Source organism: Onychostoma macrolepis, chromosome 05, assembly GCF_012432095.1.
Source record: "Onychostoma macrolepis isolate SWU-2019 chromosome 05, ASM1243209v1, whole genome shotgun sequence".
Classification (NCBI taxonomy): domain Eukaryota; kingdom Metazoa; phylum Chordata; class Actinopteri; order Cypriniformes; family Cyprinidae; genus Onychostoma; species Onychostoma macrolepis.
In genome coordinates this window covers 14907829-14926792 of record NC_081159.1, presented here as the reverse complement: position 1 = coordinate 14926792, position 18964 = coordinate 14907829, and the positions used below count along the sequence as shown (strand labels likewise).

Below are 18964 nucleotides of genomic sequence, written 5' to 3'. Positions count from 1 at the left end.
AGACAAAAACTCCATAAAACTGATTTGAAAGCGAGTTAGTTTTGAAAGTGTGCATGTCGTTGTAAAGACTGTTCACAGCATCATTTTCATCTGAAAAAAATTCAATTTAGCACCTACCCTAGGTAAGATTGTGAAAGTTGTGAAAACACATAGTGTTAGCCAAGATTGATTTAAGTATTAGTGAGTTCTGTATGCTTTCTAAATAAAAGCAATTGTATTTAAATGAAAAGTATAAAAATGTGCAAAAGTAGATACGTTAATATGCCTTAACAGGTATAGAGATTTAAAAAGATCAGAATTGTCACTTCATAAAGGTGATTGTTTGATGTGATTGGAATGTTACAGTATATTGACGGTCGTGTCTCCAGTGGTCAAACCCCAAAACATTCACCTATAATATTCTACAACGTTACACAGGCAGATTAGTGATCGTTTACAAAGTGGGGCACTGACAAAATTAGCATTGCTTATTTGGCCTCCAGTGTGCTCTCAACACCCCCTCCAAAAAACTAAAAGTGGAATCTTCTGGGCCGCTGACATTATTACATAACAATAATTTCTCCTGGTTGTCATGGAGATGGGGGGGGGGGGTGATAAATGTTGAGCTGAGACTCCCCCTGAATATCTCACCATGTTTGAAGCCCCACCTGATCCCTGCTCCGTAACACTCCCCCTCTACCTGTTTCAAAAAAACATTACATAATTTCTCAGACCAAGTATGCCAGCATACCCCCCGCCCCGATGCGCACACACACACACAGTTATCCATGTTTTTACGGTTTGTCTATTTTTTCCTGCTTCTTCTCAATCTCTTCCTGCCTCTTTCTTTCGTTCTCTCTATCTCTCTCTCAGCAGCCAAGACCAAGTCAGCTCTTTATACCAGTCACCATAACAACCACAAATGTTCTGACAGATTTGCTGCCACTGCATTGAGAGGTGTAGTGCACACAAGAAAGAAATAAAGAGAGAGGGAAAAGAAGGTAAAGCAGCACCATCCACCCACACACATTCACAACAATAAATGTACGTTCTGTTCCTCGGTCATCAAAAATACTCTCTCTCTCTTTAGCCTTATTCGCTCTTCTTTCCTCATCTGATATGCAGCACTTTAAATCCTCGGCCATTTTAATTGCTCAGATCATGACATTCGTGGTCAAAATGGGCAAATTGGGGAGAAGACTGATGTTATTTCATCGTATCTTCATATAATTAGCAACTACACTATGTGATTCTCCTGGTATAAACGCGTTTATCTTTTTATGCAAGACCATTTTGTGTTTCTACACTAATTTGGGTTAGTGTTCAGAGCTAATCATTCATTTCCTACCATTACTTTAGTCCAAACCAAAAAGTGTGGCGGTTAACCACCATTGCTTCCAGCTTAGTTAGCAGATGTGTGATATTTTAAGCTCTGAAATCTTCCGTTTCACTGGATACTCATCCCTGCTATGTCCACACCTCCATAGGAACCATTCGTTCTTTGCTTTTAAGAGGTGGGAGAAGGTACTCCTCGCACAGGAAGTGCAGCGGGAAATGGACCAGGATGCCCTGGATGTCTTGTAGTTCTTCTTTGGCTTTCTCTGGGTCGGTAAGACTGAGGTTTTGAGCATTCACGTGTTCCTGCAGCTCACGCAAGTTGCGGATGGAGTCCAGTGGAAGACATCGGAAAACCTGCACAGTGAAGAAAAGATACTGCAGTACAAGCACTGGCCTAATATTACAATCCAACGTTTTAAAGCGAAAACATTTCGGATATTCATAACTAGTACATGCACCCACTGGGATCTCTGGGATTAGAGTTGTGAATGTAAATATATGGGTAATGATAGCACAAACGTGTATGGGAGTGGTGCTATTGTCTGAAGGCTTTACTGCAGGACTACTGCACAACCTGCAAATTACAGTAATTGCAGGTTTTGCCATATTTTAGTCCCGCATTGAGTGCTTTTGTATCAGTTCAAATCCTGTACGGTGACTTTAAATGAAAACCTTTAGTTAAAGACATCAAGTACATAAAATGGCACAGTGGGAGTGTGGAGGAAATCCAGAACACATGCTCTGTCACTCACCTTCTCATAGATGACGGCATTTGTTTGGGCGATTTTGTTCCAAACATCGTTGAAGAAATGATCACAGACTGGATCATCAATGTTCAGATTTGGGTCAGATTTTGCTCCGAGAAGTACGCTGAGGAAAAGTAGTAATGAATAAATTTATAATTTATACAGGTACGGGTTTGTAACAAAGTATTTAGAGAAGTGGTTCTTGCCATTTGACTTTTTTTTATCCAAGACAATATTAAAGGGATAGTTCACAAAAATTTAAATTCTGTCATTAATTACTCACCCTTATGTCATTCCAAACCCGCAAGACTTTTGTTCATCTTCGGAACACAAATTAAAATATTTTTGATGAAATCAGAAAGCTTTCTGACCCTGTATAGACAGCAATGCAACTACCATGTTCAAGGCCCAAAAAGGCAGTAAGGACATCGTTAAAATAGTCCATGTGGAGAATACTTTTTGTGTGCAAAGAAAACAAAAATAAAGACTTTATTCATGGACTAATTTAAAGATGTCCTTACTACCTTTCTGGGCCTTGAACATTTTGGTTGCATTGCTGTCTATTCTGAGTCAGAAAGCTCTTGGATTTCATGAAAAAAAATTTTTTATTTGTGTTCCTAAGATGAACGAAGGTCTTACGGGTTTGGAACGACATGAGGGTGTGTGATTAATTACAGAATTTTCATTTTTGAGTGAACTATCTCTTAAAAAGTATTTTCAGACCAGCAGTTCATTTGCTTGGTTAAACTGTTACAATGTTACATTTTCTGAGTGGTTTGATTCAGTTTCACAATTCAACACTTAAACGGAACAAAGCATGCTGATAAATATCACATGTGAACAATTCCCCCCTCCCTCATTGGTCAGACTGTTTATGAGCCGTTTAGTTCTGGGATTTAGTTTATTACAACATTTGTGGATTTCAGGATGAACGGACAATAGCTCTTCCAAAACAGCATTGCTGCACAATCTCTGTCACCATGTTATCTTATCATTTCAAACTTTAACCAAATCATATTAAGAGCTAATTTAATAACTCTTCATACATCAGGAGGAAGACAACATAAAAAAAAAAATGAAAATAAAAACTCATTTAGACAGATACAGTGCCCCCTTGGGGTGCCCTTTCTGTAGAAAGTCTCATAAAGCAAAAAAAAGGGAGCTGTGAAAACTATTATACGAGGAGATTAGTGTGGAATAATTCAATCAAATCACAGGACCCAGAGACGGACATTAACACAATCACTTGAGGTCACATCCCAAGGCCAGCAGTGAAAGGTGCTGCAGACACACGCATCATTAGAAGCATCTCACTGTTTCCCTTGGCAACCAAGAGATGTTCTGGTAGCTGGCAGTATGGAACGCAGCGTGCCAACACAAATTGCTCTGCTCACACACGCGCACACCTCTCTCTTTCACTCACACACTCCTACACAGACAGGAGAAGTTGGACAAAATGGGAAGCTGAGGTGCTTCACTGCACAAACACAAATCTATCATAGCTACAGCTACAGAACCACTCTCACGTTATACAGCTATGTTAAAGGCATTTTGTGGAAAGAAATGCAAAAACAGCTAAAGTGATTGGCTCTTGACTATTACTGATATGGTACTTTTCTCTGGCACTCTTGTCCAATAGACAAAGTAGCATATCTTAAATTAAATGCTTTAAGTTCTCACAAAAGCCTTACTTCATACTGATTCACATAAATTGTGAGTAATAAAATAAGAGTGAGTGATAAAATAAATTGTGAGTTAGTGATTCGTCTTGAACGATTTATTAAAAGAACTAGCTCATAAGAGTCATTTGTTGTGAACTGAACTACACTACCATTCAAAAGTTTGGGGTCAGTTGGAGGTTTTTTTAAAATACCTTTCAATTAGCAAGAACATATTAAAGTTATCAAAAGAAACAGTAAAAATACTGATAATGTTACAAAAGAGTTCTATTTTAAATAAATATTGTTCTTTTGTCTTTGTATTTATGATCTTTCTATTTATCAAAAGTATCCTGAAAAAGAAACATCACGGTTTCCACAAAAATATTGAGCAGAACAACTGGTTGCACCATGTATATTTGTTCCTGCATGCAGTTTGTGAGGACAGCTCAACAGAATGATGTTTTCTTGCCGTTATTTTTGGTACACAGCCTTGTTATCTCATCACTTTGGATTCAGACTGAAAACTCATGCCGTGGCGCTGTAGAGTCAGCGCTGGAAATGCAGGAGGATCCAGCTTCCTGAGCCTCCATGCAAAGCATGTCTAAAGAAATTTTCATTCGCTATTCAAATGTCCAGGCTTATTTTAAAATTCCCTCATATTTCCAGGTTTTCCATGATCATAAAAATCCTGATGTGAGTTTCCTAAGTGTGTTTACTTAACACTGTTTATTTTAGGTGGTGGTTGTGACTCTTTTGAGTCCTTCACTGAAAGCTTGACAACTCTGAATGCATCTCTGTAGCTGCCTTGGACACAAGTACTGTATACACACCTGAAGCACTCCTTTCGTAAGGCGAGTGCTAGTGGTCCAGCCTGGTACTCCTCTCCGTTCATGACTGAGGGAACTCTTTCCTCATCCTCCACCAGCACTGCCAGCTCACTGTCACGACTGCCCAGCATGCTCCTGTCATTGATGTTGGCTGACCCTGAAGACCATAATGAAGAATTTTGGATTTGAACAATATTCCAATATTCACCAGCAGGTGGACTTTTGAGCTCATCTTCATCATGCAAATAGTAAATATATTGAGTCAGTTATTACCAAATCATAACCCAGGGTAACAATACCCCAATTGTATTTGCAGTCTTCAGTGTCAAATGATCCTTCAGGAATCATTTTAATACGCTGATTTGATGCTCAAGAAACACTTATTATTGTTACTATTATAAAAGCTGAAAACAGTTGTGCTGCTTAATACTTTTCTGGAAACCATGATTTTTTTTCTTTTATTTGAAATAGAAATCTTTTGTAACATTATAAACACTGTTACTGTCACTTTGGATCAATTTAATGCATCCTTGCTAAATAAAAATGTACATAAAAATGGCAAAAACATCTCACCTATGATGTAGCAACGGTCGTCAGCGATGAGGGCTTTGCTATGAACGTAGATAAGCTCTGTTACAGGGGACTGGCCGAGCTCAGAGCGTGTGCGCAGACCACACAGAGAAATATACTGTGTCCATTCGTCCTGCACTGATGGGGAGATGAGACACTCATTAAAACAATAAATGACACACCATCTGTGTGATTGGTTAATGGGTAGAATGTTATAACGCATGGCTGAAAAAACAACAACAGATAAACTAAATCACTTAGAGATAAGACGTGAGAAGTGAAAGTGGCAGATGGAGAACAAGACAGGATCCAAAAAATGTACCAGAGTGGCAGAATTACAGACAGCTAAATATGTTTCTGTCAGATACTTACTTTGCTCCTTTAATCTCGAGAGAATGGAGTGTTCTCCTCGATTAATTGTTCTACACACAGAGAAAGTTCTGTTAGCAAAACATGAACAAGTGTTTTGGGTTGTGACTGCGAGAGTGTGTGTATTAACGTAGATGTTTGGCTGGGCTGGTGTGTGTGTACCTGTAGGTAAAGTGCAGTATAGCCTGAATGGCATTTCCTCCTCCCTGGCTGATATCACCCTCAAAGCCAGGCAGTAGAGGAATTACGACGAACACCCTGTACTTCTTCCCCTCACTATAACAATTCAAATAAAGCTTACACTTTATGCTAGAAAACACAAAGTACATTTTATTTCATTAAACTTGTATAATTTTTAAAGAGGTAACAAACCTGTGAGCCCGTAGGATCCGTTTGACAATAGCATCTCCAATGGTATTGAGTACATTCTTCTGATCCGAGCAGCTGATGAAAAACTGGTTCTGAAAACAAGGAGGCAACGAGAGGGACTTGTTTGTGATCTATAAAACAGGCCACTGCAAGATCTAGTTCATGGTCTTGTCCATTATTCACACTATTACTAGTAGATTTACTGCACTGAATTTTCTGTAGCCAAAGACCAAGACCCGTATTTTATATTAATAAAATTCATATTATTTTAATTAATTATTCTATAAAATTACTATTCATTTCCTAGTGAAGAAAATGAAAAGACTTTTCATTTTTTTAGGTGAACTATCACTTTAAAAATATCTTATATAACCTTGTTAGGATTACCTCAATAAATTACTTCAATTACGTCAAATACAAAAGTTTCATCATTCAGTGTTACCATTTTTTATTATAATTTCTGCAGGGACAAACATTTCCTCTGGCTGTAGCATAAGCTTATCTGTTCCATTCTTCTTAGTTTAGTTGACTAGCATTAGGACCCTGTTTCTGAGCAGGAGGCAAGAGCAGAGGCTATTGTGTGTTGCCAGCTGAATGCAGTAGAATCACATGATCCTAGTGGGAGAGAACACTGCAAACAACTCCACAACACTGAGACTTTGTGTGTGAACAGAGCACAGTGTCTATTCAGCTGTGTGCATGTGTGTGTGTGTGTGTGTAAAGTCTTATGAGTCAGAGGCAAATGCTTTTGGTAAGGTCATAGAGTCAGTGTTACCTCTAGATAAACGTAATGCTCGCTGTTCTCGATAACATGTATATAGGCGTTGAGGATAGAATGTTCAGATGTGCCAGCAGACCAGCGATCCACAGAACGAAGAACCTGGGAGAAAAAGAGAGGGAAGAATATGTAAATAAATAGATGACAACAGAAAAGGAAAGAAATGAAATGAGTGGAAACGAAGAAAAGAAAAGTACATTTCATGAACACAGATACCTGTACAGAGGCTTTTGTGGCACCAGGGATGGTGAATGGCAGCTTATCTGCAGTGCAGTGGGATTTCGGCAGTAGGTACGGGTAGAAGTCATCCTTGTATTTGTTCTTAAAGATCTTAAAAGACAAATGATTGAAGATTCTGAAGTGTCTGATTGTAAGAACAATAACAAACATTAAAAATAGCCATTTGATTGCTTACCTTAGTGAAGTTCCAGCGCTGGATGAAGTGCCGTGCAAGATCTCTGGCTGCCTTCCCATGATGCACAGCACCCAGGTCTCGCCAAGGGATGCGTGGCACTTGAGTTCTGTCAACATTGTCTGGGGAAAAAAAAAAAAAACAGAAGCTACACTACTACTATAAATGACATTTTTATTACAAATGAAAACCATTATTTTAAATTGTTATAATATTTCACAATTTTACTGTTTTACTTAATATTTATCAAATGAATGCACCAAAATAAAAATAAAAAACAAAAAACATTTGAACAGTAGTGTAAACACTGCAATATATGATGATTCGAGTATAATGCAATTAATAATAATACATAAACAATCTAGTGTACCAAGAGATCTTGTTTCCTTAAAAAAAAAAAAAAAAAAAAAAAAAAGACAAGAAAAGTAAGAAATTCATTGCATTTATCACAACAAGACAGCTAGCAAGACATGGCCAATGTGAGTTTCTTTATGTACCTTTATGAACTTAGAGGGAATATTTCCCACATTTAATATACAGAACTAAATAACCAAATTAGGTTGTAGTTAAAAAATATTTTTTTCATAAAAAGATTTTCAAGTGGTGAACTGTGTACCTTGAAAGGGCTGGTCCAGCTGTGTCCAATCTCTCTTGATAAAGTTGCTGTAATCTTTTCCCAGCCACAAGAGGGCATTACAGCTCAGATCCACTTCATCCTCACACTCTGACACAGGTTCTGTCAGAGGAACTGCAGAGCCATCCACAGCATCAGACTGAGACAAGAAGGGAAGAGAGAGAGGGAAGGTATAAAAGAGAAATTAAACACAAAGAGTAGTAGTAGTAGTAATAGTAGTAGTAGCAGTAGCAGTATATATTTATTTAATGCCATGTCAGCATATTAGGCTATTTTCATGGCAAAAACAATTTAAGAAATACAAGTATAAACAGAAAGATAAAGAGTAAGAGATAGACACATCAATTTAGTATGCCATCATATCTACTGCACAGTACCTCTTGGGCTGCCTCTGCATTACTGGCTGTTTTTGGGGGTTCCAAATCACTCAGCCTATAGTCGCTGTCATCCCACCTCCCAAACGCAAGATCCAACCCACCCACAAAGGCCACGGATTGGTCGATGGCAACCATTTTCTCATGATGGGCCCAGAGGAACACAACTGATGCAACATGATCAGGGTGACGCATCACCTAGGGCAAAAGAAGTACAGACTGAGTCACTCATAACATGGCCCAGAAAAGACAGCTATCATGATGTTGACGAATGACAAAAGTGGGAAGGATGATAGGACAAACAGCAGTAAGAACAGAAGTGTGTAGTACATCACACCTTAATATTGGGGTGCAGGTTCATCAGTGTTCTCTTGCTGTAGCCACTGCTGATACCCAGAGCCAGTTCTACCTCCTTGTACAACAACACACACACCTTCACGCCCTGTTCCTAAACATCACACACACACACAGGGTCATGTTAAAGTTCATGGCCATTAATATAATTATAACTATAAATAATTGTCTATAATTATAAATAACTGTCTGACATATGGAGTGCTTTTTAAGATAGATATGGGAGAGAATTCATTTAATGTATAAAAGATTAATGTAATGTAAAAGGGTCTTCCCCCATACTGCTTTGCGTTTGAGAATCTTGTCCAAGCGCCAGTACGTTCCTGTTGCTGGACGTTTAAGGAAAACCTCTGGACTGAGCCTGCAGAGAGAAAAACTCAAATATTATCAAAACACTTTCACTCACACAAATATTTCAATACATTAAATATATGACACCATACTAAACAATGGCAACAAATACTGTACAACTAAACAACTAAATCTCTGATATTCCCACCTGTGTCTACTTAGCTATTACAGAAGTTCCAGGAACAGTAAGATGCTTAAATGTTTTTCATTACTTTGATCAAAAATACAGGAACAAACAATATTAATATTGTGAAATGTTATTATAATTTAACCATTTCTATTTTACTCCAGTCTTTAGTGCCCCGTGATCCTTAAAGAAATCATTCTAATATTCTTATTTGGTGCTGAAGAAACTTTTCCTATTACTATCAATGTTAAAACATTTGTGCTGCTTAATATATATATATATATATATATATATATATTTTTTTTTTAGAATTCTTTGATTAAAAGAAAGTTAAACAGAACAGCATTTATTTGAAATACAAATCTTCTGTAACATTATAAATGTCTTTATTGTCACTTTTGATCAATTTAATTTGTCCTTGCTGAATAAAAGAAAAAGAAAAGAAAAACTTACTGACCCCAAACTCTTGAATGGAAGTGTACAGTGTATAGCATCCGAAAAGCAGTATGCCACATGATTAAAGAAAGTAGACTTTTGTTTCAAAGGACATGTTACTATCCCATGAGACCACAGGAGGGGAAAACAGAGACACAACTAATACTTTGGCTGCATCCGAAAACTTAGGCAGCTGACTTGCTGCCTCGCTGCCTTATGAGGCAATGACTTTGCTGGCAGCGTTTTTGCAAGAAGGCACCTCACGAAACTGATTTCGGATAGGTAATGATCTACAACAAAATAGAACGAGTTTTGGTGCGAACTAAACAAATATTTAATTACTATAATACTGATTTCTCACTAGAAATAACATCAAAAGTGCAAAAAGTTAATCAGAAATATACATTTACACACAAACTAACCACCAAACGCAACTTTCAGATGCCATTTTTATTTTTTAGCTCACACGCACGGGATTCATGAGACAGGAAGTGAAGCTAACTTTGGATTCGGATGTGCCTTGATGCCTTCCTACCTTGGAATGTGTCCTCCGAAGGCAGCATTTTTCAGTTTTCGGATACAGCCTATGGAAACATGGTGGAAGCAGTATATCTGGCTTGTATACAGTACATGATCACAAATGGAGCTGCTGACCCATTCAGGCCATGTACTGTACAGATGCGTGTGGAAGACAGTACACTTACCACCAATCAGTGATGAAGATCTCCTCCTTGGCTTGTTCCAGGGCATCAGCCACGTCTGAGAAATACCCATTTCCATTAACATACCTGTCAATCAAGCAATGAGTCATTTACTCAACACCCACTCCATTACACAATCTACTCAATCAATCAATTTTCCTTGATTGAAAGTTCATCCAAGGACGTATTACATAAATGCACCCACCACTTTGTGAGAGTGTCTGGCCTGGGTGGGGCGAAGCCTTCAAAGCGATGTGTCTGGAGGAAATCAGAGCACTCAGAGAGACTCCGAATCTCATGACTCCACCACTGGGCCTGCCTGTAGCTACTGCACTTAATCACCAGCTTCCTACAAAACACACACATACCAGCTGTGGCTGCACACATCTCTGTAAAACGGTCTTTCAGATTAGTGCAAGTAGTAGGAAGACTTCCTTATATTGGTCCTCAGACTCAGACATTTCTTACCTGTTGAAGCTCTCGATGCAGACGCCATACTTGGTATCAGTGTAAACACGTCCAACCAACACCTTCAGCTCAGGGTCGAACAGCAGCACAAACGACACAACGCCAGGATCTCTGCTCATACACAGCAAAAAACAACAACAGAAAATCAATTATAAAAATGAGTCACTAGAATGTTACATTAAATATTAATCTACTTTAAATATCAGTATGGTACTAAACAATAAAAGCTTGCGGCTATTTCTAGCAGAATCCAACAACATTTTATACACCAAAATAAAAACAAACAAATGATTTTGTCAGGTTCATATTGATGATATACTACCATTTAAAAGTCATTTCTTTTTTTTAAATAATTATTTTGTGCACCAAAATAAAAGTGACAGTAAAGACATTTATGTTATAAATAATACTTGCTTTTATTTTAAATAAACACTTGTCTTTTGAACTTTTTATACATTTTAAAAAACCCTGAAAAAATGTACCATGGTTCCCACAAAAATATTAAGCAGCACAACTATTTTTAACATCGATAACATAAAAGAAATGTTTCTGGAGCACCAAATCAGCATATTAAGATCTTTTCCGAAATATCATGTGACACTGAAGACTGGAGTATTAGAAGCTGAAAATGTAGCTTTATCAACACTGCAATAAATTACACTTAAAAAGTACATAGAAAGTACAATATTATTGTTTTTACTGTATTTTTGATCAAGTAATTGCAGCCTTGGTGAGCGTAAGTGACTTCTGTCAAAAACATTTAAAAAAAATCTTACAGACCTCAAGCTTTTGGTGTAAAATAGTGGAATAGAATTAAAGGAAAACAAAGAAGGTTATATATGGTTATAAGAAGGTTATAGAAGGAAGGTAATATATGAAAGTTATACTATCCATGTTAAACATGTAGATAAACAACATATGATGAGATGGTCCACACCCAGATAAGGCCTCTAATACAGCCACTGAGACAACACCTCTGATTGTTCCTCATGAAGAAATATTTATATGTAAATAAGCAGGACTGGCATGTCCATCAATAAACACTGGGAAGCCTCTCAAGTTTTCAGTGTCAGGCCAATTCTTGTATACTTTATGATCTGCTGCCTTTGGTTTCTTTTTGTCAAATATATGCCAATAACTCACTTAAGCCTACATATTTACCCTCAGGGATTTTTACTAGCATACAATGAAGGGCTGGGCAAAGTTTCACCAGTGTTTTCAAGGAAACCGTTCTGTTTTCTAGAACTGGTCGGCCTGTTTGGCTCACACACGATGCATGGTTACAGCAACTGATTTTAACTGGCTCAAGCTGTGAAAGGAAGTAGGAAAATTATGACTCGTTTTGTTTCCTGAAATATTTTAAAATGCTGTTAAAACACTGACATAGGCATTTAGTGGTGTGCAACTGAGGGGTTGAATGTGACACTCCTGACCTGTTTTTGACCTTATTTTAAATTGCATTAGACATACACTTCCAACTGCACTTGATGCTAGTCCTCTAAACAGTCTGTTCTGATTGATGACACAACACAGATGACCTCTTCACTGACATAGTAAGGGGGAACTTGTTTGACTGGCTTCTAGTCCAAGCATTAACTCTTGCATTATCTCCAACTACAGCTGTAACCTTTGAATGACCTTGTGTGATTTTGATGCTGGAAGTAAGCTGCAGGCTGAGAGGGATCAATATGTGTTTTGAGTGACAAACCTTTCCACCCTACATTGTACAATATTGCACAATACAGCATGAATGGAGGATGCTAGATGCTGCGTCTTTCATTTTTATTTTCTAAGGGTAAAATTAGCGGTTTGTTGCATGACAATGGATGGTTCCCGAAAAATATGACTCAAGCTGATGGACGATGAATTAAAAATAGCTGCTAAATATAAAAAAACAGAAAGAAACAACAAAAACAAGCAACTGATGTGTGTGTGCTCATACATTCACAGCTCTGAAAGGCATGTTGTAACACGAAACAACAGAAAAGAACAGAGAGCTGTGTGAAGTAACAGATAACAGTACACACGTGGGTGTGTTTGTATTGTGGTGAAACCCACCTGGACATGTACAGAAGGAATGAATCCTTCACCACAAGCCAACGGCGAGACCAGCGGAAGCAGACCTGATGGTGACCAATGCAGTTGAGCCCCTGGATGCGGTGACCCCCGGACCGTTTCAGGATATAACCTTCACTGTGGGAAAAAAAAACAAAAAAACAATGACTGAAAAAAAAGAGCTGCAGAAATAAATTCAGGCAACAATGGAATAGTACTAAAATTGCAAGAGAAGAAACACACACAATCTGAACTCACAGGCCTTTGGCTCCAAGGTCTCTGATGAAGGACAGTGGACTGATTGCCAGGAAGTCCAACTGAGAGCACAATACACAAACTTTAATATGCAAGCATAAAATCACAATCCTCTGCAACTGTACAGTATTTGTCCAACTTGAAGGACTACACTTTGAGGACAAAACCACCTCTAGAATTTAGCTAAATCTAACAAAAAAATATTTTTGGAGACATCCAGGCACATCCTTAAACATTACAGATTGACTAATAATACAATATGTGATACAGTAACAATTATTTTTATGTTGTCCAATAGCCAATATGCAGAAACATATTTAATACAGCTTTTTAACACAATAACTAAAAAATTCGATTTCAACAATAAAAACATGCATTATCATTAATATCATTATTACCTTTATTATTATTATTATTCAGTAGACACAACATTGAAGGCCTGATAGTCATTAGTAAAGTATAATGTAACAAAAAAACATTTTTATTATTATTCAGTAGAACCAATATAGAAGGACGGATAACCATCAATATAGATAGACAAGTATACAAAAAGTATATGAATATCAGTTAAAAACTGATATAAATTATGTGCATGTAAGCTTCTCACCATCCCATGATAGTTCTTGTAGAAAGTGTTTTCTAGCAAGTTGTTTAAATATTCCTCCAGATATTTCTGAAAAACACACATAAACACAATACATACAATACAGTGGGTGTGCAACTTTTAGAGGGAGGTGGGCTTTGCATTATTACATATGTACCGGTTTGCTAGACGTTCTCCTGATTCTATTGCTTCCATGTAAAGTTGGCATTTCCTCTGTCAAACTTGCCAGCTGTTGTCTCTGAATGGCAAATCTAATTCAAATCACAAGAACAATGGAAGAAAAACACCAGGTCAAAACTCCAGCCCAAACAAATGAAGCGCTGTGAATTTGCATGGGCCTGTGTGTGCACGCTCACCTCCCAAGAGGCAAGAACTGCAGTATCATTTTGTGTTTATACAGGTCTCTGTGGAGCTCCTGGAAGTGCTTGTACTTTCTTTTTACCGTCCATGTGAACTCACCATGAGTCAGTTGAACTGTGTATAGAGTGCACACATGTACCTACAAACAGGATTTTTACACTGTTAGGTATAACACAACAACACACAATTAAGTACAAATCCACAAACGCACCTTAGAGCGGGTGGTGTATCGCTCTGTGTTTTCCACTTTACAGGTGATGGGTGTGCCATGAATGAGAGGAGAAATGCAGCATTCTTTCAGGTCTGCCAGGTGATGTACCACAAAAAAGTCCCGTTCCTCTGATAGATATAATGAAAGCATAAGGTTGAGACCACTAGTATAATGATGTTATGTGCTTTTTTTGTCTAATTTAATACAAAATATTGCAGCAAAGCAGTTTAAGTGAAAATTTGAATTGAAAAAATAATCAAGAATTTCTGATTTAATGAGAGCAGCATTCAAGATCGATGAACTCCACAGGTGTTGGTAAAATGCAATGCTGCTGTCAAGACCATTTCATTAGTCTGAGTCAAGACCATAACAAAACCAAGACCATGTAAATATGGTCTTGGACTCAGACTTGAAGACCATATTTCAAGACCTTTTGTCATGGACTTAGGAGTATGTGAACTCAGTCTTGACTCGGACTCACAAGGAAGTATAAGGACCCACTGTCACACTTTCAATTCCTGTTCTTACGAGCATGACTGACATGCGGATGTGAGATAAATAATACTTTGTCCGTAGAGACAAATAAATGATCGAAAATAAGTCTGGAGGTTAACTGTGAATTGTGAAGCAAATAACTAATAACTGTTTTTGTTCATTACGCCTGTCCTTTTTTGCAATTTAAGATCTTGCCTTACTGCTCATTTTTCCATTGTCACGGTCTTGATTGTGTATATCAGAAAACATGTTCGGATATCACAATTTTAGCTCACACTAATAAATAACGTTTTATTATATTTCACGTTGTTCCATAAAAACTGGGCATCAAGGTGGGGACAGGCAGCACTGAGGTGTGCAAATAATCTATATTGTATACCTAGCTATGGGGCAAGCACTGAACAACAACGGAAAAAGAGAAAGAAAATGCGTGCCCTATCTAATTCCAGCTCAAATTAAACACACATGAACCCACTGATCGAGGTCTTCAAGCTGAAAAAATGAATGAAAGTTACAGGGAGGGTTTAAAATTTGTGATAATAAATACTAGGGTATGTAATTTGTCTCACCACCATTGTTTTCAATAGATTTCAGTTGATCTTTAGTAAGGTCGCACAGCACAGTGTCCACACATTTCTGCCACCTTTTTGCTGCATCTGTCTCAGAACTAGCCATAAGGCTACTGGACCACGACACACCTGTACAAACACACCAACAAACAAAAACACCCAGGCTACATTAGCTATGATTTTTGACATAATTTACAAAATGTGAAATGTAGCACGATATTAGATAACACTAGAGGCTAATAAACTATTCTCTAGATCAGGGAGCTGTGCTGAGACCATTGTTCTTCTCCATTTACACCAAATCTTAACACAGCTTCTCTTATCAATGGTGAGAACGTGTTATGTTGTCCTGATGCATGCAGTTTTTTGATTTGTGCACCTTACTATAAACAACACTGGTATGAAAACACCTGATAAGAACAGATGTAAAGGCATTTGCAAAAATTCTACAGGTAGCAGAAAGATGGCTATAGAGATTTGGGCTTCTAACATAAAGTGCACACATTTCATGAAACCATTCATACCAGCTGTATCAGCAAAATAAATCTAACCATATTTTATCTGCTTAACTTTTTGTTATTTTCTTCCAATTGGAAGACAGTAGATGCATCGTATTCTTTGCATCCATATTCTTTTTTTTTTTTTTTTGTATTTCTTTTGTGTATTTCTGTTTCTTATTCTCATTTGATTTGGTTCTGTTTGTTTGTTCCTTTAAACTTTAGCCACATAGCATAATACAATATGTATGAAAAGATGTATGATTAAAAAACACCATTCATTATTGTTATTGCTGCACATGTAATTTATATCCACAGGTGCAGGATTTGTCTGCACTGTTGTTATTATCACATAATCTGTATTCATTTAAGCATGAGTAAAAATAACTAGGACAAAAAAGCTAAATCACTTGTGGCTGTTGGAGTCATTCCAGATTGTCTTTGAGCTGAATTGTGTTGTATTTCTAAAGCAACTTTCCCCACAAAACAAAGGAGCCCATCTTTATAGCAATAAAAAAACTGCACTCCAGCTGTGGTACAGATGGATACAGAAGTTACCTCTTCATTCTTTTGTTCAAAATATGTAAATGATTCTTGCGTTGACAAAACAAATAAAAAGTGGAAAGTGAAATAATAACTGATTGATTTCAGCTGATTTGACATATGTATAGTAAAAGTCAAGTTCTAACTTTCTAAATTCATGTAGTACAGTAGTTCCCAACCATGTTTCTGAAGGTCCTACAAAACCACACATTTTGGATGTCTCTCTAATTAAACAAACTTGCCTAATAAGTGAGAAACATGTTGGGGAACCTCCAGGTATAGGGCTGTGAAATGGCGCTGTAGTAAGTAATTACCAAAGCAGAGTTAAGATACCTGAGGTAATATGATATTAGGCTCTGTAACGACATTTGATACGATTGTGACATCAGCACTGACACATATACACATCTTAATAATGTCAGGGGAATCATAGATGTTTCGTTTAATTAAACTAAATTAAAACAAAACATATATGTTTACCCTGATGATTAATTTCTGGTAACAACTAAGGCAACATATAAATATGCAGAATTTACAATAGTATTACTTTTCAACTGTTATTACATTTTGTTTAAAGTAAAGTATTAAAGTCATTATTTTTAAAGATTTTTCAGAAATAAATTTAGAAATACACTACTGTTCAAAAGGTTTAAGAAATTAATAATTATATCTGAATCTTCAGCTTTGCCGTCAGATGAATAAATGACATTGAATTAAACTTCAATTAAATGAAGCTGTGCTGAGCATAAGCCCTCCTTCAAAAACTAATTTTCCTGACCCCAAACCTTTGAATGTGACTGTGTTATAAATTCAAATTTGAAACATTTGATATTAAGCGAACAGTAGGGTAGAGAGAGGGTATTTCAGGGCGTTGCACTTGGCTGACTGTGCCCACTGTTGCCAGGCAACCAGGCTGCAGGTGAAACACTAGACACAGTGGGAGAGAGACAGAAGTTCTAGTAAACCAGAAAAGAGCTGGAAGAAAGAGAGGGAGATATTCAACACATCATAAACTTATAACAAGATAGCAGATCAAACAAATCATAAAACCTTGTATGAGTAAAATGATTTGACGCATTTCACTCTTGAGATAATGCAGCTGTTTGCATTTGATGATTTAAACTTTAGCAACTGTTTTGCCTAGATATGAAAACCACAGCTAAAATCACTTACTTAAAAGGAACTGCTCCCATGACTCAATAATCTTTGATTTCCTGAAAAGCAATTTCAGCCTGATAACAGCCGCAACCACAATCATATTTATTTGTACATGACAGTCAAATAAGTGATACTTGGAATGGAAATGTTTATGCCAGAATTGTGTATTTTTAAAAGGTATGTACAAAGACTAAAGAGACTTTGGTATTACTATAAAAGTAAAAATCAAACTCAAATGCTTGTCCTGGTTCACACATTGTTGAAATTATTTTTTTCACCAAGGACCTAGAATGTGATTATGGGATGTGATTTTGACTGACTTCTATCTACGCTCATCTTGCCTCTTTTCCTGTCCCGTGAACACACACCTTTCTCATACACTTTCTCTTTTCAAAAATCTCTCCTAACCTGCTTCGGCCTGGTAACCCGGATGAGGCTGCCCAGTGCCCACTTTAATCCGTCAACAGTCGAGAGGATGTGGGAATCAACAGGCGGCCGTGTCTCAATACAGTGAGCTGCCCAACTAGTGGACAATCACGCGTTTACACACTTTGTAGTGCACCAAATGCTATCTAGATAGATGACTCATTCATTTTGGAGACAGAGTCGGAGTTTATGCATCAGTGGTCTTTATATCAAGACCATTAACATTCCAGTCTCGTGTTTTCACGGGACACGTTTTTTACTCGCGATTTAACACGAAACTCGGATGGAAAATCTAGGTGCTTTAAAACACAGTACTGATGTTTATAACAATACGTGTCAGTCAGTGTGTAAAGACAAGCGTAAGAAAGACATTTTACAATTCACTGTTAAAAATGTCCGTGAAGCCTCATTTTCCGATGCACCACGATCGTAATAACGTTACCTCTTTCTAATCAAGATTTTATTATATATTACTCACCACCGAGGAAACTGTCGCGATTAAGCGCTCGTCTGGCACCTTGTAGTTTCGTAGATTGTTATTTCCAAGTTAGACTCAAACTTCTGGATAACTTATTCCCCATCACAACTCCCAAGGCGTAGGTTTGCTGTAACATTCAACGTAGACAACTTCAGAGGCCAAATTTACCGTAAAGCCCCGAGAATGGTCCGCAGAGAGAATGACTACGTAAGTGCTGCGTGCATGCATATGCATCTAAATATTACTTGCCATCTCTGGCGCTTGTAAAAATGTGGTCCGTCTAGGGAAATATTTCATAAACAGACACTCTCTATAATTCTTGGGCGATTATACCTGCATTCGTCTCTGGCGTAAACGCTCCACATCTCCACCGTAATTAGCGTAGAGGCGACGCGGGATGCTGCAGCACTGATGAGCAGCGTCTTATCACAGAATCCTCAGAGGCGATAAAGGAGCATCTGTACTGTTGAAACCGTTTATGAAAATTCAAACAACACACTGATAAAAGCCACATCAGAGGATACACTCAGAGAGCGTGGACCACAGGAAGCAAACACGCGACAGAAACCTCAGGGTATGACAGGAAATTAACACTTTCAACGCAACAGTACAGGAAATGTAGGTAGTCATTGTAGAATTGAACATATCACTTAACAATATGCACTGTAAAAAATATATATATTTTAATATAAAGTCAGAGTGGTTACAAAATTCATTGTAATTTATAATTCCACTTTAAAAGCATGAAGAAAATCAAGATAAAAGCTCATTAAGTAAAATCAATGCTACTGAAGCTCCATCATTGTTCCCTAAATAGTAC

At 37.4% G+C, this 18964-nt stretch overlaps 1 protein-coding gene across 1 annotated transcript; it reads right to left on the bottom strand.

Moving 5' to 3' along the window:
• Positions 1 to 973: 973 nt before the first annotated feature.
• On the bottom strand, positions 974 to 18701 carry pld2 (phospholipase D2). The gene is made up of 26 exons (XM_058774861.1): positions 18478 to 18701; positions 18145 to 18271; positions 15043 to 15171; positions 13979 to 14106; positions 13764 to 13906; positions 13565 to 13658; positions 13411 to 13476; positions 12807 to 12865; positions 12552 to 12686; positions 10494 to 10604; positions 10231 to 10374; positions 10029 to 10112; positions 8694 to 8772; positions 8395 to 8505; positions 8061 to 8255; positions 7666 to 7822; positions 7053 to 7171; positions 6854 to 6967; positions 6635 to 6739; positions 5863 to 5951; positions 5653 to 5766; positions 5494 to 5543; positions 5125 to 5259; positions 4555 to 4708; positions 2070 to 2187; positions 974 to 1671 (listed from the first exon to the last, which is right to left on the bottom strand). The coding sequence occupies exons 3-26, from the start codon at positions 15146 to 15148 to the stop codon at positions 1447 to 1449; spliced, it is 2835 nt and encodes a 944-aa protein (XP_058630844.1). The 5' UTR covers positions 15149 to 15171; positions 18145 to 18271; positions 18478 to 18701; the 3' UTR covers positions 974 to 1446.
• Positions 18702 to 18964: the final 263 nt, after the last annotated feature.